The sequence below is a fragment of the Parasteatoda tepidariorum genome, chromosome 6 (genome assembly GCF_043381705.1).
Source record: "Parasteatoda tepidariorum isolate YZ-2023 chromosome 6, CAS_Ptep_4.0, whole genome shotgun sequence".
Lineage (NCBI taxonomy): Eukaryota > Metazoa > Arthropoda > Arachnida > Araneae > Theridiidae > Parasteatoda > Parasteatoda tepidariorum.
The window spans coordinates 10,577,910-10,598,735 of record NC_092209.1 but is presented as its reverse complement, the minus strand read 5'-3'; the positions used below and the strand labels follow the sequence as shown (position 1 = coordinate 10,598,735).

Sequence of the window (20,826 nt, the reverse complement as noted above, 5' to 3'; positions counted from 1 at the left end):
CATTCCTGCCAACGTTTTCCCCATCGGTAATAAAATTGAACTTAAATTACAATTTTAGGCAGAAACATAAGCTGCATTTTGGAAAAAGTTTAAGCTGTCCACCGTGACAGTATTACATATTAATATATAAATTTAATTTGTTAAGAAATAGTGGTGGTGAAAAAAAGATTATAAATTTAGTTTGTAAATGCAAGGAATACATAGAAAGCATAAATTTTACTACCACTTTAAATATAGAAATAAAATTTTAAGCCAAATGCGTAAAAGTTGGCAAGTATGTAATAGTTTTCTTTATTTAATTCACCAAGACATAGTTCAAATTATGTAGTTACGCTTTAAAAAAATATAGATTGGATGTATTAGATTTAAAGTGAACGCAAAAATAATGTTGGCAAATTAGTCATGTCCAAGTTTTAAGTTACCTCATTTTATTTTTATCCATCCTGTTTCTGATTCCATACGAATATAGTTATGACTCGCCCGCCCCGAAAAGGTTAAGAATTAATTTTTAAATCAAAAACTGTTCAGAAATTCGCAATATTAAAATTTAGATACTCAGCAATTTGAAGTTGATATTCATATTAATTAAGGTAAAGCTTACTGTTTAGCCAGCTTGCTTGAAATTTTTTAGTCTTTCAAGTTAGTTTATCGAAGATCAGGAAAACTACTTATATTTTTTATTTAATTTTAATTTAAAAATGTGGTAAGATAATTAAAAATGTATAAATTTTTTACATTGAATTTTTTTAAAAAAAATATTTAATATTAATTAAAGTAAAGCCTACTGTTTAGCAAGCTTGCTTGAAATTGTTTAGTTTTTCAAGTTAGTTTATCGAAGTTCAGGAAAATTACTTATATTTTTCATTTAATTTTAATTTAAAAATGTGGTAAGATAATTAAAAATGTATAAATCTTTTACATTGCATTTTTTTAAAAAAAATATTTAATCAAAATCTACTGAAGAAAAAAAAATCTATTCAATAGTTCCAATTCAAGGTGATCACTCACATGAACTTGTTTCTTGAAGAAAACTACTAGTAATTCATTTATTTCTCACTTGAAATGCATCTCGGAGAATTTGCCATGTCCAAATTTTAAGTTACCGCATTTTATTTTTATCCATCCTGTTTCTAATTCCATACGAATATAATTATGATTCGCCCGTCCAGAAAAAGTTAAGAATAATTTTTTGAATCGAAAACAGTTCAGAATTCGCAATATTAAAATTAGATACTCAACAATTTGAAGTTAGGTTTCATATTGATTAAGGTAAAGCCTACTGTTTAGTAAGCTTGCTTGAAAATATCTAGACTCAGTAGAAAAAGCCTGAGAAGATATGGAAAGTTAATTATATATTTTTTTAAATTTAAAAATGTGGTAACATAACTTTTTTTAAAAATGTATTAATTTTTCATATAGAATTTTTTTAAATATTTAATTAAAATCTACTGAGGAAAAAAAAATCTATTCAATTATTCCAATTCAAGGTGATCATTCTCATAAACTTGTTACTTATCGAAACATACTAGCAATTCATTTATTTTTTATTTGAAATTCATCTCGGAGATGACATATCATTGTTCTTGTTGGTATAAATAGTTATATTTCAATCTAAAATTTCAGCGATATTATTTAACCCCTTAACTTGTGCGCTCGAGTTAATTCGAGAGCGCTAAACCGGCCAAATTTTGCACACTCGAGTTAATTCGAGTGGCGTTGTATTTTATGCTTGTATATTTTTTCACACTGGAATATAATCGAGAATTGAAAATAACAATGTGAAAGCTAAGAAAAAGAAATAGTTTTATTGATATTTATCATTTACATAGGACTGTAAGCTATAGCAGTTATTTATTCAAGAATAAAATATACAGAGATGCCAACGTGCTCCTGACAGCAAATATATATTTTAAAGTGGTAGTTTATAAATTGGGATTTTTGATTTAATAAATTTAATTAAGTAAGTTTTTTCCACTACTATTTCTAAATAATTTGTAAGCTCATATAAGACACCTCTTTATAGTGCGAAGCCATTCAATAGCATGCACATATCCTCATTTTCATCATATGAGCTTAGCAAAAGTTCATACTCTTACAGTATAGTTTTATCACCCTACTGCATATATTTACGCAGTCAGAACCTCAATGATCCGCATGAGTACTCATACCTGCCAACTTTTAATCCCTTCCATTATCATTTTTCCCAGTGGTACTAAAATAGAATTGAAACTTCAATTTCAAGCAAACAAATACATTGTATTTGAGAAAACTTAAGTTGACAACCATGACAGTAACGCATATTAATATATGTGCTTAATTTTTGTAAGAATAGTGGTGATCAATATCATTTAAAATTTAAGATTTTAAAAGAAAAAATAGTATATAATTACTACCACTTTAAATATGAAAATAAAATCTTCCGGAAAATCCGGAAGAGTTGGCAGGTATGAGTACTCCTTTACTTCATTTGCATTTCACAACCTCATCAAAACACCCAAATATCAAGTTAAAGATTATTTTGGCGCGTCTGTAGCAATTGGCATCTCTGAATATAGCCGTTTTCTATGGAACAAAAGCGCAGTATATCAAAATTGTCCACCAAAAGAAAATACAGGGTTCTAAATTATGTTCTTTTACATAAAAAAGAATAATTCTTTTCAGCCGGATTTTTTCAAAAAATCTGGGCGTTTAGGGGCTAGTAAATATAAACTCTAGTATAAATCTATTCATGTCAATTTGCTCAAATATATGGGAAAACTGTTTTTTGAGACATCAAAACTTAATAAATTTTTCTCCTGGTGTGAATTTTAAGAATATTCTTAGTTTTGTAAATTTGAGTTAATGTGATCGAAACAAAATCGTTGTTGAACAAAAATAACTCCTAATTATATCATTCTCAATTATGCATGAAATTTGGTATATTCATTGAACATTGTAATTATCAGGATTGCTTCAGTTAAGAGTTAAGAAATAGTTTCCAATGTTATAGGAGTTAAATCAAATATTCATATTTTATTTTTAAGAGTTTATTTCCTCTGTTTAGTTGTGAATTATCTACATGGATCTTAGACATTTTCGTGCCGCTGATTTCAAATCGACAATCGGTTTCTCTCTACAATCTACAGTTTTTATGTAATTTGTTAGAAAGATTCCTAATGAGGTTTTAAAATTCACTCGAGTACATACTAAGTGTCCTTACTTCTCTGTTACGTAAGACGTGGTAGGAAGAAGGCAATATTAACATTTATGTTTCCGATGTTACATGTTAACATCTCATTCTATTTTTACTCAAGTGTTGTTTTTAAGAGATCATAAAAGTGTATATGCATGTATATAAGCCAATTCATGCTTTGTAAACATGTACCTTCAGAAAAAAAAACTAAACTAAAAATACCAGTTGAAATAAATCTGTAGACTTCTGAACAAAACTTACTTCTGATTTGAAATTTCCACACCCATATAAGGTAAGATAAAGTACATGCATAAATGCAACAAAAAATGTGCTCCCCAGTGAACGCTTCGTTTAAGATCGAAGACAAATTTGTATTTATAAAGATATTTACGTATAATGCCTCCATACATTCAATGACTAGTCATGTAAATGATTTAAAAAGATTTATAAAAGAACAAACTGAATAGCGTCATACTCATAAGCTCTTATGAAAATTCATAAAAAATAAGTTTAATAAATTTATGCTTCAGTTCACTATTATTGGAAATAACATTTCTCAGTTACCTAAAATGTTGAAGGATTTGGTGAACCTCAGATGCTGAAGGATGCCCTACTACTTTTTGATATGAGTGCCTCCAACATCAGTTCAAAAAGTTGCGATTTTGCCATTATAGTTCAGAATGGGTTGAGAATGTTTAAAATATATTACATTTCGTAACCGTCGTTGAACAGTCGACCCAATTTTGGGTTTATGATTATTTATACAAATTTTATAACGCTTTTACGACTTTTATACATATATTTTACTTAAAACTTTTTATAAGCCACCACTTTTTGAAATTGTCGTCGCCAATGGCAACCCTTGTCATAAAACATGTGTGCAACAACTTTTTATTTCCTTTTTAGGAAAAGAAACTGGCCTGCTAAAAGTACGCTAGGCACAAATGGTCTGAGCAAAAATAAAATCTAAATATAAGCTTAATCTATAAAAAGAAAATATTAATAAATATTTGATTATTATGACTCTCGTCATTATTTTATAATTTTTTCCAGACCTTGATAACGTTGAGTCCTTTGAAATTTGCAAATTTCATGCATAATTCAGATGTAATGAACCTCTTCGAGACGGGCGCAAACCTGCCAACTTTCAATCCCTTCCATTATCATTTTTCCTAGTGGTATTAAAATGGGATTAAAACTTCAATTTTAAGCAAACAAATACGTAGCATTTGAGAATCTTAAGTTGACAACCATGATAGTAACGCATCTTAATATATGTGCTTAATTTTTGTAAGAATAGTGGTGATCAAAATCATTTAAAAATTAAGTTTATAAAAGAAAAAATAGTGTACATTTACTACCACTTTAAATATGAAAATAAAATCTTCCGGAAAATCCGGAAGAGTTGGCAGGCCCGGGGCGAGTCATATATACATTCTCAGGGTGGCGACAATCAGGGTGAAAAAGATAAAACTGGCAGCCAAATTATTTTTATGGCAGTTTATTTGAGGGCGGGGTAATAATAGTTTTCTTAATTTAATTCACCAAGACTTAATTCAAATTATATAGTAACACTTTTAAAAAATATAGTTTGGATGTATTAGATTTAAAGTGAACGCAAAAATAATGTTGGCAAATTAGTCATGTCCAAGTTTTAAGTTACCGTATTTTATTTTTATCCATCCTGTTTCTGATTCGATACGAATATAGTTATGACTCTCCCGTCCCGAAAAGGTTAAGAATAATCGGAAACTTCTCAGGGATCAGACAAATTGAAATTTAGATACTCAACAATTTGAAGTTAGTTCTCATATTGATTAAGGCAGGGATGGGCAAACTTTTTTGATCGGGGGCAAAAAATCGAGAGAAGAAAATGTTTGGTGGGCCAAGTAAAAACTTCAAAATTAATAATCTATATACATAATAATAAACGCGGCTGTGTGTGTGTCTGTAATCACAATATATCGCCCCAGAAGTCTCGCCCAGGCACGAAACTCGGCACATAATTGTGTTTTGACATAATGAAGAAGTAGTTTTTTTTCTTTTTCAAAAATTTGGATTAGTTTTTTAGTTATCAGTCATTTTGTAAGTAAATCTATGCTTTTTCGTCTTCAAAGAGCCATATTCAAAAAGCTATTAAAAAATGCAAATACTTTCCTCCACTCTTATAAATGCATGCTAATGCGAACCTTACAATTGAAGTATTACTTTCGACAACTTAAACCAATAATATACAAAGGAATTAATAATTTAATTGTAAGGTTCGCATTAGTTTACATTTATCAAAGTGGAGGAAAGTTCAACTTTTGTATTAAAAATGTGGCAACATATTCGATACGTAAATAGAACGCTTCGCTTTGATATATTTGTCGCTGTTCATAATTGTTATAATAAGTCTTTCTTCTTCTTTCCTCACTCTATTTTTTTTTCTTAAGCGAAGACGATAATTTTTGTAGCGATATAGAAATAGAAATTGATACCATAAAAAATTAATTCGTTTTCTTGTTCTTTTCATGTATTTAGCATTTTAGTTTTTTTTCCTAAGCGTTGTAGCTATATAATTTCAAACATCCTCAAGAGCTATAACACATCTGCAGCAGAACTGGATATGAAGACAAAATTGCAGGACTGAACACTTTAATTGTCCACTAATCTTCAGATTTCTTGCTATGTTTTAAAAAACTTTATTTGCGAAAACCTTTAGCGTGGCGGACAGCTGGCCGCCACAGGCGGCTAGTAAAAAGTAAAAAGCGATATACAAGTTTTAATTTAAATAGTGAGATGAATGAAATTGCGATTTCAGTTTTAAAAGTTCCTTAAATTGAGGTTCGAAGTGAGATGTGTTTATGTTAAGGAACGAGGCTAAATGCTTGTCTGTTAGTCTACTTCTGAAATAATTTTTTCTAAGGTTCATAGTTGAAGGCATTTATTCACATGCATAAGATTAAGCAAACATAAGACTAATTTTCTGGGCACGAAATATTAGATTTTGGAAACTAGCTTCTCAAATTTTGTCACATTTAGAAACCACAGCTTCAGTTGATTGTCCGCTCTTTGGAGCTTAAAATGCGCAGTCTGCCACATGTGAAGTACAATTCACGCTAGTTGGAGCCAATCTACGGATATTCTATAAAGAACTTCTGCTTTCAACTTTTTTCCAATTGAAGCTGTCTGTGCTAACTATTTCCATCAATTTATGCTTTTTAGAACAAAAATAGAGAAAGTAAAAAGGACACCAGTACTTTATTAAAAAAAACAGAAATAGCTTTAAACAAAGTCGACAAGATAATGGATACACATAGTTTAGATCTGCCAAGTTATAACCTTCCCTGGATTAAGGTATAGCCTGCTGTTTAGCAAGCTTCCTTAAAATTGTTGGCTGATAGCGATAGAATTGTGACGATAAGAAAATTACTTATATTTTAAATTTAATTTTAATTTAAGAAAGTGGTAGCACAATTCTTTTTAAAAATTTGTTAATTTTTTATATTGAAATTTTTTTTTCAAAAATATTTTATCAAAATCTACTGAAGAAGAAAAAGGCCTATTTAATTAATCCAATTCAAGGTGATTATTCTCATGAACTTTTTTTCTTAAAAAAATATAGTAGTAATGCATTTATTTATTAAGCTACCGCTTTTTAATTTTTTCCCCATTCTGTTTCGGATTCCATAAGAGCATATTTATGATTCGCCTGTCCCGAAAAGGTGAATGTTTAGAGTTGTTGCTGAACGTTTAAAAACGATTAGTTTTACATTTCTAGTGCATGTTTTTTATTATAACATTTGTTGAATTAGTGTTGCCTGGACTGGTTTTATTGTACTGGAAAGGGCAAAAATATTGCACAGATTGTAATGATCTCCAAAACAATTAGTTCACTACAAATTCCTCTCGAAATATTTATGTTTTACACATTCAGTGTTCTACGTCTATTTTCTATCTATGTGATAAAGTAGTTAAAAATAATGTATAGAATTCAAAAGGATTCCTCAGTATATATTTGTAACCAAAAGAAATAAATAATTTTAGAACTGAAATGATTATGGGGTCTTTGTTTTATTATCTAGATCAGCGGTTTCTTATTTTTTCCGACTGTGGAACTCTACATGGTCGATCTTCTTTTAGCGGAACCTTGGGATTCGATGAATATATTTCATTAGCAATAGTGAGAAATTTGGTATATTCATTGAACATTGTATTTATCAGGATTGCTTGAGTTAAGAATTAAAAAATAGTTTCCAAAGTTATAGGAGTTAAAACAAATATTCATATCTTAATTTTATTATTTTTTCAGTTTTGTTGTGAATTATCTACTTCGATATCAGACATTTTCGTGCCTCTGATTTCAAATCGGCCATCGGTTTCTATATACAATCTCCTTACAAGAAATATTCCTAATGAGTTTTTAAAATTCTCTCGAATACATACTGAGTGTCCTTACTTCTCAGTTACGTAAGACGTAGTAGGAAGAAGGTGATACTAACATTTCAGTTTTCGTTGTCGTATGTTAATATCTCATTTTATTTTAAGGGATCATACAAGTGTATATGCATGTATATAAGCCAATTCATTTCTTGTAAACTTGTACATTCAGAAAAAAATTAACTAAACTAAAAATACCAGTTGAAATAAATCTGTAGCCTTCTGAACGGAACTTATTTCTGATTCATGCATGAATTCAGCAAAAAAATGTGCTCCCCAGTGCACGCGTTGTTGAGATCGTAGACAAACTTGTATTTATGAAGATAAGGACGTATATTGACTCCATACATTCTAAGACCAGTCATGTAAATGATTTAAAAAGATTTATAAAAGACCAAACAGAAAATCGTCATGCTCATAAGCTCTGATGAAAGTTTCATAAAAATTCCGTAATGTATTTATGCTTCAGTTCACTATTGTTGGAAATAATATTTCTCAGTGACCTAAAATGTTGAAGGATATGGTGAACTTAAATTGTTGAAGGGTGCCCTACCACTTTTTAATACGAGTGCTTCTAACGTCAGTTCAAAAAATTGCGTTTTTGCAATTATGCTTCAGAATGGGTTGACAATGTTTAAAATATTTTATATTTCGTAACCGTCGTTGAAACAGTTGACCCAATTTTGGGTTTATTACTACTTATACAAATTTTATCACGCTTTTACGACTTTTATACATATATTTTGCTTACAACTTTTTACAAGCCACCACTTTTTGAAATTGTAATCGCCAATGGCAACCCTTGTAATAAAACAAGTGAGTAACAACTTTTTGTTTCCTTTTTAGGAAAAGAAACCGCCTTCTTAAAAGGACGCTTGGCACAAAGGGGTTAAGTAAAAATTAAAATCTAAATATAATTTTATAGATTAATCTATAAAATGAAAATGTTAATATTTGATTAGCCTCTAATGACTTCGGTTATTATTTTATAATTTTTCCCAAACCTTGATAACTCTCTGTCCTTTAAAAATTGCAAATTTCCTGATAATTCAGAGTGATGTAATTAGCATTTTCGAGACGGGCGAGTCATGTATGCATTCTCAGGAAGGTGACAATCACGGTGAAAAAGATAAAACTGGTAGCCAAACAATTTTCATAGCAGTTTATTTGTGGGCGGGGTAATAATAGTTTTCTTTATCTAATTCACCAAGACTTAATTCAAGTGATATAGTTGCACATTTAAAAATTATAGATTGGATGTATTAGATTTAAAGTGAACGCGAAAATAAGGTTTGCAAATTAGCCATGTCCAAATTTTAAATTACCGCATTTTATTTTTACTCATCCTGTTTCTGATTCCATACGAATATAGTTATGACTCGCCCGTCCCGAAAAGGTTAAGAATAATTATTGAGTCGAAAACTCTTCAGGAATTCGCAATATTAAAATGTAGACACTCAATAATTTGAAGTTAGTTTTCACTATGATTAAGGTACAGCCTACTGTTTAGCAAGCCTGCTTGAAAATTTTCAAGTTTACGAAATATGTTTGTATGACTACGGAAAAATTACTTATAATCTATATTTAATTTTAATTTAAAAATGTGGTAACATAACTTTTTTTAAAAATGTATAAATTTTTCATATTGATTTTTTTTAAATATTTAATTAGAATCTAAAAAAGAAAAAAAAGTCTATTCAATTATTCCAATTCAACGTGATCATTCTCATGAACTTGTTTCTTATAGAAAAATAATAGTAATTCATTTATTTTTCTTGAAATTCATCTCGGAGACGACAGTCATTGTTCTCGTTGGTATAAATGGTTATATTTCAATCTAAAATTTCAGCATTATTATTTACCACCTTAACTTGTGCGCTCGAGTTAATTCGAGCATGCTAAACCGGCCAAACTGTGCACACTCGAAATAATTCGAATGGCGTTGTATTTTATGCTGTTTTAACACTAGAATATAATCGAGAATTAAAAATAACAATGTAAAAGGTAAGAAAATTAATCGTTTTATTAATATTTATCATTTACATAGGATTGTAAGCTACAACACATATTTGCTCAAGAACAAAATATAGTGAGGTGCCAACGTGCTCCGGACAGCAAATATGTATTTTAAAGTGGTAGTTAATAAATTGCGAATTTTGGTTTAATAAACTCAATTTAGTAGATTTTTATACACCACTATTTCTAAATAATTCATAGACTAATACAATTCGCACCACTCAAAAGTATGAAGTCATTTTAAGGATTTATGCTGGAGCCTCTACTGGAGCAACTACTAGAATTCGAAGAGAGCTCGCGGCGAAAATGTTTTACCTTCCGGCCGTTCTCATGACTTGACTGGAGTAGATGAAACATCCTTAGACGATCTAATTGCGACCTACGGGATTCCCCTGCAATGCATTCCACCTAAAAACTTAGTTCAGTCTAATAAACAAGGAGAATTCTACTCACAGCTTTCCTTGGGAGAACTGTACAAAGCGAATGATTTTCTTCGAGATTATCTCAAGAGTGTGCGACTTGGACCACATTATATATGTTTCATGAACCTGTCAAAAATTATGTCTACAGTATTGTCTATGATATAAACAGAAGGAAATGGAATTAAAGAAAAATGAAGATCCAGTTCCCACTCCTGAACCCAAAGCTCAAACTACTGAGGATTTGGTCACAGTAAAAGACACAGAAACAGACTAAAACTTGGAACATAGTGAGGAGGCCTCTGAAACTGAGCCCCAGACTCAAAGTACAAAAGAACCTCCAGCCAAAAAGAGAAAAAAGAAGAAGACGCAAGCCATTTATAAGAATAACGAAAAGACTCTAAGCTGCTCCTATCAGTGTAGTAAAAGAAAAGATACTCCAGCAACTTGTTGCAACTGCTGAAAAGACCACACTTCCAACTTCTCTGGGTGCAAGGCCCGCCCCAGCAGAAAAAGATTCCAGAATAAAGTCTCTACTCCTGAAACTTCAGCTCTCCGCCTAGTGCTACTTATGAAAAAATTGCAAGAGCTCATGAAAGATCAAGAAGTTCTTTGCCTCTCACAAACTCTACTCAAGGAGATCTCCCCATCCCAATGATGATTTTCACTTCTAAACTCAAGATTTACTTCTTTAAGGACTTGATTTGTTGTTACAACATACTACAACTTCATTCATATTTAAGACCTCTTAGAATACGACAAAACCGATTCGATGAATCGGTTAGTGGCGCTTGGCGCCAAACGCTGAGAGAACCCCAACATCCAGTATGAAGTCATTCAATAGCATACACACAACCTCTTTTTCATCATATCAGTTAAGTAAAAGTTCATACTCTTACAATATAGTCTTATCACCCTACTGCATAAATTTACACAGTCAAAACCTCCATGATCCGCATGAATACTCCTTTACTTCATTTGCATTCCACAACCGCATTTAATCACCACAAAGATCAAGCTAAAGATTATTTTGGCGTGACCGCAGCAGTTGACATCTCAGAATATAGCCTTTTTCTATGGAACAAAGGTGCAGTATATTAAAATTGTCCACCAAAAGAAAAGACAATGTTCTAAATTGTGTTTTTTTACATTAAAAATTTTTTTCTTTTACCGGATATTTTCAAAAAATCTGTGTGTTTAGGGGTTAANACTCCCGAACCCAAAGCTCAAACTACAGAGGATTTGGTCACAGCCAAAGACACAGAAACAGACCAAAACTTGGAACATAGTGAGGAGGCCTCTGAAACTGAGCCCCAGACTGAAAGTACAAAAGAACCTCCAGCCAAAAAGAGAAAAAAGAAGAAGAAGCAAGCCACTGATAAGAATAATGAAAAGACTCCAAGCTGCTCCTATCAGTGTAGGAAAAGCAAAGATACTCCAGCAACTTGTTGCAACTGCAGAAAAGACCACACTTCCAACTTCTCTGGGTGCGAGGCCCGCCCCAGCAGAAAAAGATTCCAGAATAAAGCCTCTACTCCTGCAACTTCAGCTCTCCGCCTAGTGCTATTTATGAAAGAATTGCAAGAGCTCATGAAAGATCAAGAAGTTCTTTGCCTCTTACAAATTCTACTCAAGGAGATCTCCCCATCCCAATGATGATTTTCACTTCTAAACTCAAGATTTACTTCTTTAAGGACTTGATTTGTTGTTACAACATACTACAATTTCATTGATATTTAAGACCTCCTAGAATACGACAAAACCGATTCGATGAATCGGTTAGTGGCTCTTCGCGCTAAGAGCCGAGATAACCCCAATATCCAGCATCCAGTATGAAGTCATTCAATAGCATACACACAGCCTCTTTTTCATCATATCAGTTAAGTAAAAGTTCATACTCTTACAATATAGTCTTATCACCCTACTGCATAAATTTACACAGTCAAAACCTCCATGATCCGCATGAATACTCCTTTACTTCATTTGCATTCCACAACCGCATTTAATCACCACAAAGATCAAGCTAAAGATTATTTTGGCGTGACCGCAGCAGTTGACATCTCAGAATATAGCCTTTTTCTATGGAACAAAGGTGCAGTATATTAAAATTGTCCACCAAAAGAAAAGACAATGTTCTAAATTGTGTTTTTTTACATTAAAAATTTTTTTCTTTTACCGGATATTTTCAAAAAATCTGTGTGTTTAGGGGTTAACTCAAATGGTAGCTAATGCTAGTAAATATCAACTCTAGCATAAATCTATTCATGCCAATTTGCTCAAATATATGGGAAAACTGTTTTTTGAGTCATCCAAACTTAATACATTTTTCTTCTAGTGAGAATTTTAAGAATATTCTTGGTTCTGTAAATTTGAGTGAACGTGATTTTGCACACCAAGACTTAAGTGATTGTTATTTCTTCATCTAAATTCTCTTTCTTAGTTTATACTTCAGAATTAAACACGTTCTCACATTTTAGTATTCACATTTGTACCATATTTAGATTTTAAATACTTAAGAAATAACGATTAAAGGTTTTCTTTTTACCAAAGCAAGATAGCCGGAGAAGTCCCTCGACCCATTAAATGAAAAAAGCCTGAAAAATAAGTTTAATAAAAATTCTACGTCAGAGGTTTGAAAAAGAGTTTTAAATTTTCTTTCTTTAATTATAACTTTTTTAACCATGACGGTGTCTAGTTATATAAATTGTTTCTTTTTTGTGACCAAATCATTATTTCAAATAAAACCATAAGCAATATTTTATTTCAGGAACATTCGGGTGCTGTTGGTTTATCTTCTGGGCAGTGCTAGCCTATGACACACCAGATGTCCATCCCCGAATCTCTAAAGAGGAATTAGCATACATCCAAGACAATTTAGACAAATCCAGATCAGATGTAAGTCCAATTTATTGAATCATAGCATTTCTTAAAGAGAGTAAAACCATATTTTAAAAGTTGAGGTAAATATAAGTTGAGGCAAATATAAGTTGAGGTAAATATAAAGTAAATATAATTTATAGATTTGTTATATAAATTGAAATAAATTTTTTATATATCCATTGTTAATCCTTAATTTTCAGTACTCCGGAATGCACAATTTAAATGAATTCGTAAATAAGCTCTTACATGTAATGTTAAAATAAACCTTTTTAAGAAGTAATATTACATTAAATGCACAATGCAGTCGTCACAGTATAAATAATTTTGGCTTGAGTGTTTATTTCCATTTTTTAAAAGTTTTGCTAATTTTTTAAAGCATTTGTTTTTACTTTGAACAGAACATTTATTTGACTCTAAATAAAAATAAAGCTATGCGAAGAGAGCCCCCGAAAATGAGGAAAATCGAAAATTCAAACTGCATTCGTTTGACCATTTTTTGACCACAAATGATCACCTTTTTAATTTTTTTGACCACCCTTATTTTGGACATAATCCTGAAAATTAAATTCGGGGGCTAGCTTCGCATTTTAACGCCAAATGAATAAAAATCAAAATTTTATATTGTATTCGTTTGACCACAAATGACCACCCTTTAACTTTTTTTGACCACCCTTATTTTGGACATAATTATAAAAATTAAATTCGGGGCCTAACTTCACATTTTTTCGAAAAAGAAATAAAATTCCAATTTTTATACTGTATTCGTTTGACTATAAATGACCACCCTTTAATTTTTTTTTTGACCACCCTTAATTTGGACATAATCCTAAAAATTAAATTCGGGGGCTAACTTCGCATTTTCACGCCAAATGAATAAAAATCAAATTTTTATATTGTATTCGTTTGACCACTTTTTCACCACAAATGACCACCCCTTAATTTTTTTGACCACTTTTATTTTGGACATAATTATAAAAATTAAATTCGGGGGCTAACTTCGCATTTTTTCGAAAAATAAATAAAATTCCAATTTTTATATTGTATTCGTTTGACAACTTTTTGACCACAAATGACAACCCTTTAATTTTTTTTCACCACCCTTATTTCGGACATAATCCTAAAAATTAAATTCGGGGGCTAACTTCGCATTTTCAAGCCAAATGAATAAAAATCAAATTTTTGTATTCGTTTGACCGCTTTTTGACCACAAATGCCCACCCCTTAATTTTTTTGACCACCCTTATTTTGGACATAATCCTAAAAATTAAATTCTGGGGCTAACTTCGCATATCTTAAAAAAATAACCTTTCCACATTTTCTGTTTAGCATTTAAATATAGATTGTCTCAAATATAGCTGTATACAAATATAGATGACTATAGAATGCTTCAGTTGTTTGAATAATCATTCCCAATTATAATTCCAAAACCTGGTTTAAATCATCAACTGATTTCAATCAGTTTTTTCCAATTAATTGGTAGTAATTCATTGAGTCGTATAATCTGTTCTATTTGTAATCAACAGTTTTAAACAGAGCTACCTTTAAACCATTTTATTTTCTTCCAAGTTAATTTAACCCGTTTTGTCCCGGAATTATATATTGAAATGATACAAAAAGTGGTTTTATGGAAACAGTGGTATAACTAATATATTATTGAAATTAATTGGTTTTTCTACTGTTATGGCATTCAAAAAGTCTTTGATGGATCTAAAAGTACTTGCTCCTTATAATTCTAGATCTAATCATAAATAACTGAATTATTGTGGTATCTGAGAATCTTTTAATTCACCCAGATAAATGAAAATGCTGAAAAAAGTTTCCCACCACAATTAATGTTTTTGAAAAAAGGAACTGTCCTAAATATATGACGCTGGGCGTTAACCGGTTAAATCAACTGATGGGAACAAAATTGTTGTTGGATTTATACAAACAATTGATTATCGTTGTTTTGAAAGATCTGAATAATTGTCTGAATTGATTATCGTTAAATTCTCCCACTCAAATTTTATAACATCAAGTTCTAGTAGAAATGCACCAAAAAACAATTTTCATCAGTGTTATCGATATTATTGTTAGTGTTTCATTATTACAGGATGTCAAAACACCATGGAAATCAATATGGACATCAGTGCCATTTTGGGCCTTGATTATAGCTCATTTTGGACAGAATTGGGTATTTTACAATTTTTTGACCATGATGCCTACTTATCTATCGAATGTTTTACATTTCGATTTGAAAGATGTAAGTTTTTTCCTGTTCTATCTCATTTCTAAAAAGCAGGGATGCCAACTTGTTCCGCTTTGTAAAAAATATATTTTCTAACGTCAACAAAATTTAAATTTTCATAATTTATTTATTGATGTATTTTTATTTATTGTTCTTCCTTTTCAGTAATTTTTTCCATCACTACGTATCTAAAATTCGGAGTATCGTATGAAATTCAACTTTTGTACTGTTTTCTCGCTATGACACGTTTGACGTAAAAAGTAGGCGAAATCATGCTTGTTCAACAAGTTTTGCTATTTAATTCGCGACCAGTTTATTAAAAGTATTGCAGTAAAGGATAAGTTGGCATACCTGGAAAAATCCTCTGGATTTCCCATGTTTTACATGAATAGTTAATGCTGTAGTAAAATTTTTGTATTCATGCTTGATTCCTGTTTTAGAAAATATGCTTTAACACGTTGAGCGCCACGTCAGCAATCGGTGGCTGACACTGTAGTTTCCATTTAAGCCGCGTCAACTACCGGGGACTGATACTGAAATTACATTTAGGCCGCGTCAACCACCTGTGGCTGACACTGAAATTACATTTAGGCCGCGTCAACCACCTGTGGCTGACACTAAAATTACATTTAGGCCGCGTCAACCACCGGTGGCTGACACTGAAATTACATTTAGGCTGCGTCTGCCACCGCTTGCTGACACTGACCTTTCACATAGTCTGCGAAAAACAGCTGACTGACAGCGTAGTGCATGATATAAACCTATAAAATTTACACTCTTTTATGGAATTGCAGAAACTTTATTCAAAATTATAAATTATTCAGAATTATAAATTATTCAAAATACCTAATTATTCATAATACTTATACAAAATACTTAATTATTCATAATACTTATACAAAATACTTCATTATTGTGATTCTTGGTTTAATAAATTCAGTTTAGTATATTTTTATCCACCACTATTTTTAAAAAAATTCTTAAGCATATATAATTCACCACTTTTCGCAAACTGGCATGCTAAACCTCGTATAAACTAGCATAATCTGTCTATATTTGCAAATTTAGTTTGTAGTTATTTACCGTGTGCCCAGACGAGCAAGCCATGTAAAACTAGCGTGGCATTCAACGTGTTAATATACTTTTAACTAACTTTAAATTTGGATAGTTTAAACACATATAAAAGGACCAGCTAGTTGTTTTATTGTGGAGAAAGGTGAATCACTGATACTGCAAATCGATTGTGCCATATTGCAAATAAATATATTCTAGTGGTTGCAAAATTTATGTCTTAACACCAGGATTACGGACGTTTCTTATACACCTATCTCTACGAGCACGCGTCAATTTGACGCATGAACGAATACATATAACAGCACTGTCAACAATTTATGTCAACAATATAACAGCAATGTCAACAATTTATTTGTAAATGCTAAATAATGTTATTCTTTAACCCTTTCGCGCCGACTGTCACAAATACGTGACAGCATGAAACCGTATCAATCAGGGTAAAAAGATAAAACTGGTAATCAAAGTATTTCTTTAGCAGTTCATTTGTGGGAGGAGTTATAATTGTTTGATTTTTTTAATTCACCATTACTTTGTTCAAAATAAAACTATTTAGTTATACTTTGAATTAACATTGATTATATATATGATTAAACTAACAATAATTAAAGTAAAAGCAAAGTAAGTCTGTTAAATTAGCAACGACTACTTTTAAGTTACCGTTTTTTATTTCATTACAACTGGATTCTGATTTTGTACGAATGCTTTTCTGAATCACCCGTCCCCAAGGGGTTAATGCCGGAAAAGAACAATTGTTATCTAATATAAGTTTTAAATTTGTCGAATTTCTTATGACTAATCCAATTTTTCGCAGTTCTTTTCGTTTAATATTTTGTGTCAAATTTTTATGTGTATTCACAAACCTAGAATATTAGATTCGATTGATCGACGCATTGATCCTAATTTAAATAAGAAATACTTTCCATGAGTAATTTCTTTTTTTTTTAGAATGGAATTTTGTCCGGCCTCCCCTTTCTGATGATGTCACTTTTTGCATTCCCTGCAAGTGTTGTCGCAGATTTTCTCAGAGCTGGTGGTTATCTCCAAATCACCACTATTAGGAAACTCATCACCGGAATTGGTAATTCCGTATTCCTTATTTCTATTAAGTTTTTTATTTTATTTTCAAAATTTTAAGCTAACATTTATCGAAGTACTGTGTATTGAAATAGAATACCGATAAGTTATTTTTTTCCTTCTTATTTCTAATTTTTTTTTCAAAATTAATAAGCAGAAGCTTATTAATATAGCGAGTAATGAGCAGGGTGCTCACCAGCCTTAGGAAAGAATTGATAAACTTAACAGGGCTGTCAACTTAGTTTGCCTTTGAGAAAAATTCCGTCTAGTGTTAGATAAGTTTATGCTCGAAATTATGATTCGTATTGAAATTATTTTTCACACCACTACACGTAAATAATTCAAAAGTTCAGATAAAAAACCACTGGCGAACTAAAATTTTAACGCCAAGTCTCAGTCGCCCCAGGGCAAAACGGAGAGAAGAAGAAGTCAGATGCCCGCTTTTGTCTATATTAAATATTTCGTAAGGAGCGTTGTTGGTGGCAGCATCCAAGACAAAAATTTTGATGGTTTTTCAATGATGGTCCAAAATGAGCAAATTGGTTACTATCATAAGCATCCATCAAAAACCTAACTTCGTAATGGTACCTTCAAGACCGATCATCAGTCGATATATATGTTGGATCAATGTGAGCAAAACTAACTTGGATTGATAGTTTTGTTTGATGACCAAACAAACAAACAAAAGCAATCTATCAATAACCATCATACTTTATTGGGTTCCAACTAAATATCCCATCAAAAACCATCTTATTTCTTTATGGAACCATCAAAAATGACCCTCACCCCATGTTAGGATTTAGAACTACTTTAACACGTTCACACCGGCGACAATTAAATTTCAATTTTTAGGTTTTTTCCGGGAATAATAAAACTTTATAACTACCAATTGTTTTTAACGGATGCAATTTTTATATTGAATTGTTTCTTCGCCGTGATAAATTTCCTTACAGTAAATTGTTATTGTAGAGAATAGATTAACTCCTCCCGAATATTGAAATAGTTCTACTACCAGTATTTTCTCTTTTCCGTCCCACTTTCAGGCGCAACACCCGGCGTGAACGTGTTAAGTTGTTAGACCAACATGGGTTGATGGTTTTATTTGATTTCCCAACAAAAGCGATCCATTGACCACCGCTAAGCATAAATAATTTAAATAGATATAATTGCTAACAAAATCTGAAAAGTTTTATGTACGATATCGCTTGTATTAAATATCATGTTTAAAATGTAAGTAGAGTAGAAGTAATTTATTTCTGATATTCAGATCTTATGTGCAGTGCAATTAGATGTGATCTGTAAAAGAATACCAGCCAACTTTTACGCATTTGGCGTAAAATTTTATTTCTGCATTTAAAGTGGTAGTAAAATGTATGCTTTCTATATATTCTTTGCATTTATAAACTTAATTTAAAACCTTTTTAATCCACCACTATTTTTAAAAAAACTAATCATATATATTAATATGCAATACTGTCTAGATAATCCGCACATGTCAATTCATGTTTAATTTATCAAGCAAATTTGCTTGATCTTCTGTAATGCTACCTTAATGCTGCATATTTCAAAATGTTTTTTATTCAACTTATAAATATTTCATGATGTATGGGTTAGGGGCCGCTGCGCGGCCCAGGCACCCAGTTTTAGTTAAATAAAGTAAGTAGGTAAGTAGATAATCCGCATAAGCTTGTTGAAAATAAGACGTAAGTCACTGCCGAAAATTGTAATTTAAATTCCACTTTACTACCACTGGGAAAAATTATCCTCGAAAGGATTAAAAATTGGCAGGTATGGTAAAAGTGATAAAAAGCTGTTTTATTTCAAATACATAGCTGCCAACTCTTCCGGTTTTCCGAGAAGATTTTATTTTCATATTTAAAGTGCTAGCGAAATTCTTGTTATTTCACTAAACCTTTTGAATTATAATAATAATTTTAAATCAGTTTGACCACCACTACATATAAATAATTACAATTAATTTATAAAAGCATATTATTCCTTACGATAGCAAAATTCAACCAGATTAAAATATAAATATATTTTTGAGGAAGATAGTTTTTCGGTAATTGTTTTACTACCACTTGGAAAATCCATTCTCGAAAAGAGTGAATGTTGGCAGATATGCAAATAGTACATAGGCAATCAGCAAAATACCAACATAGTATTCACTTTACTTATCTGCTAACTTAAGTGTGTTTCAAAGTAGATTTTCTCTAGTGGCAGTAAAATGCCAATTGAAGAAAGAATGTAAACAAATATTTTGTGGACACCTAATGATTTGGATGACACCTAAAACACATCAAAATGATTAGCTGGTCCCTTTTATGTATGTTTAGGCAGTTTAAAGGTAAAGGTAGTCAAATTCATTTCAATTCAAATATATTAAAACAGCAATAAAGTATAAAGGTAAAAAATTTTACTACCATTTTAAATATTGAGATCGATACTCAAGGACATAAAGATCAATCAGACTCTCTGTTTGATTTTAGTCAGCTTAAGGTTTTTTGGATTTTGACAATTTCTTTCGAGTCAGTCGTACCTATTTCATTCTCTTGCTATTATGTCTGATTTTGATTTGATTCTCTTGCAATTAATTGATTTGAGAGTTTGAGTAGTTGCAAGTTATGTAAAGGTTCCTGCCGGCAAATTGTAGTCATCAATTTACGCAACCATACCGATTAAGCTGATAATTCAACTACGCTACAATGGCTACTTATCATCATCACGGACGTGGCGGAAAGCGGTAGACTGAAGGACATGCACGTGACTCAACGACGGACGTGGAATACACGGACATTGGCACCATGATGGCTAAAACCGACAAATTGCTTGCGGACACGAAAAAGAAATTTTAAGAAGATGAAAGGGAAAGGAAAGAACTGCTTGAGAAAATGAATAAATACATGCAGCCTCTCACGCATTTGCCAAACAATCCTGAAACGCTGACTACAACAGTTGATGTCACAGACATGGAAATTTATGAAGGCGGCCTACTACTGGAACAGACTGGGCAGGCGTCGACCATTGATTCAAAAAGTTTTACCAAAAATGCCACAGAACCCCCTCCAAAAAAAACGAAAGAAGAGGAAGAAAAAGCAAACTAACGCCAAAAAAACTGAAGATGAATTAATCATTATTGAAAACAGCAGCGCTTCTTCATCACTAGATGCCGCCTCTTCCTCACCACTACCTAAAACCCTAGCAGATTCCTACTCAGCTGCACTCATGGAGCATGCAAATGAAGCTGCAGTTCCACCCACAACTCCAGTAAAAGAGTCAACAATCAAGCATATTAAAGTTTTAATTCGTGGATTCCCAGCTGAACTAAAAACAGAAGATATCTCCCATGATCTGGGGAAAGCAAGCATCTCTACTGAAAAAGTAATACAGTTCAAGAGTAAAGTGGGCGAGGCCTATCGGCTCCTCCCAGTTTTTCACAATCCTTTTAGAAATGGAGAAAAACCAACAAATCTTCTCCGTCACCAGCATATATGATGTACCGGTCAAAATTGAAAGGTTTCGCGGCGGGAGAGGCCCGATTC

General features: G+C 31.6%; 1 protein-coding gene across 3 annotated transcripts in view; it reads left to right on the top strand.

Annotated features, from left to right (window-relative positions):
* The window catches only part of LOC107455754 (putative inorganic phosphate cotransporter), a 66,384-nt gene that overhangs the window by 39,480 nt on the left and 6,078 nt on the right, over positions 1-20,826 (top strand). For all 3 annotated transcript variants that reach the window (XM_071181988.1, XM_071181986.1, XM_071181987.1), the window contains 3 exons: positions 12,797-12,924; positions 15,002-15,151; positions 17,156-17,288. In XM_071181988.1, coding sequence (XP_071038089.1) covers positions 12,797-12,924; positions 15,002-15,151; positions 17,156-17,288 — 411 coding nt within the window. The remainder of the gene's footprint in view (positions 1-12,796; positions 12,925-15,001; positions 15,152-17,155; positions 17,289-20,826) is intronic.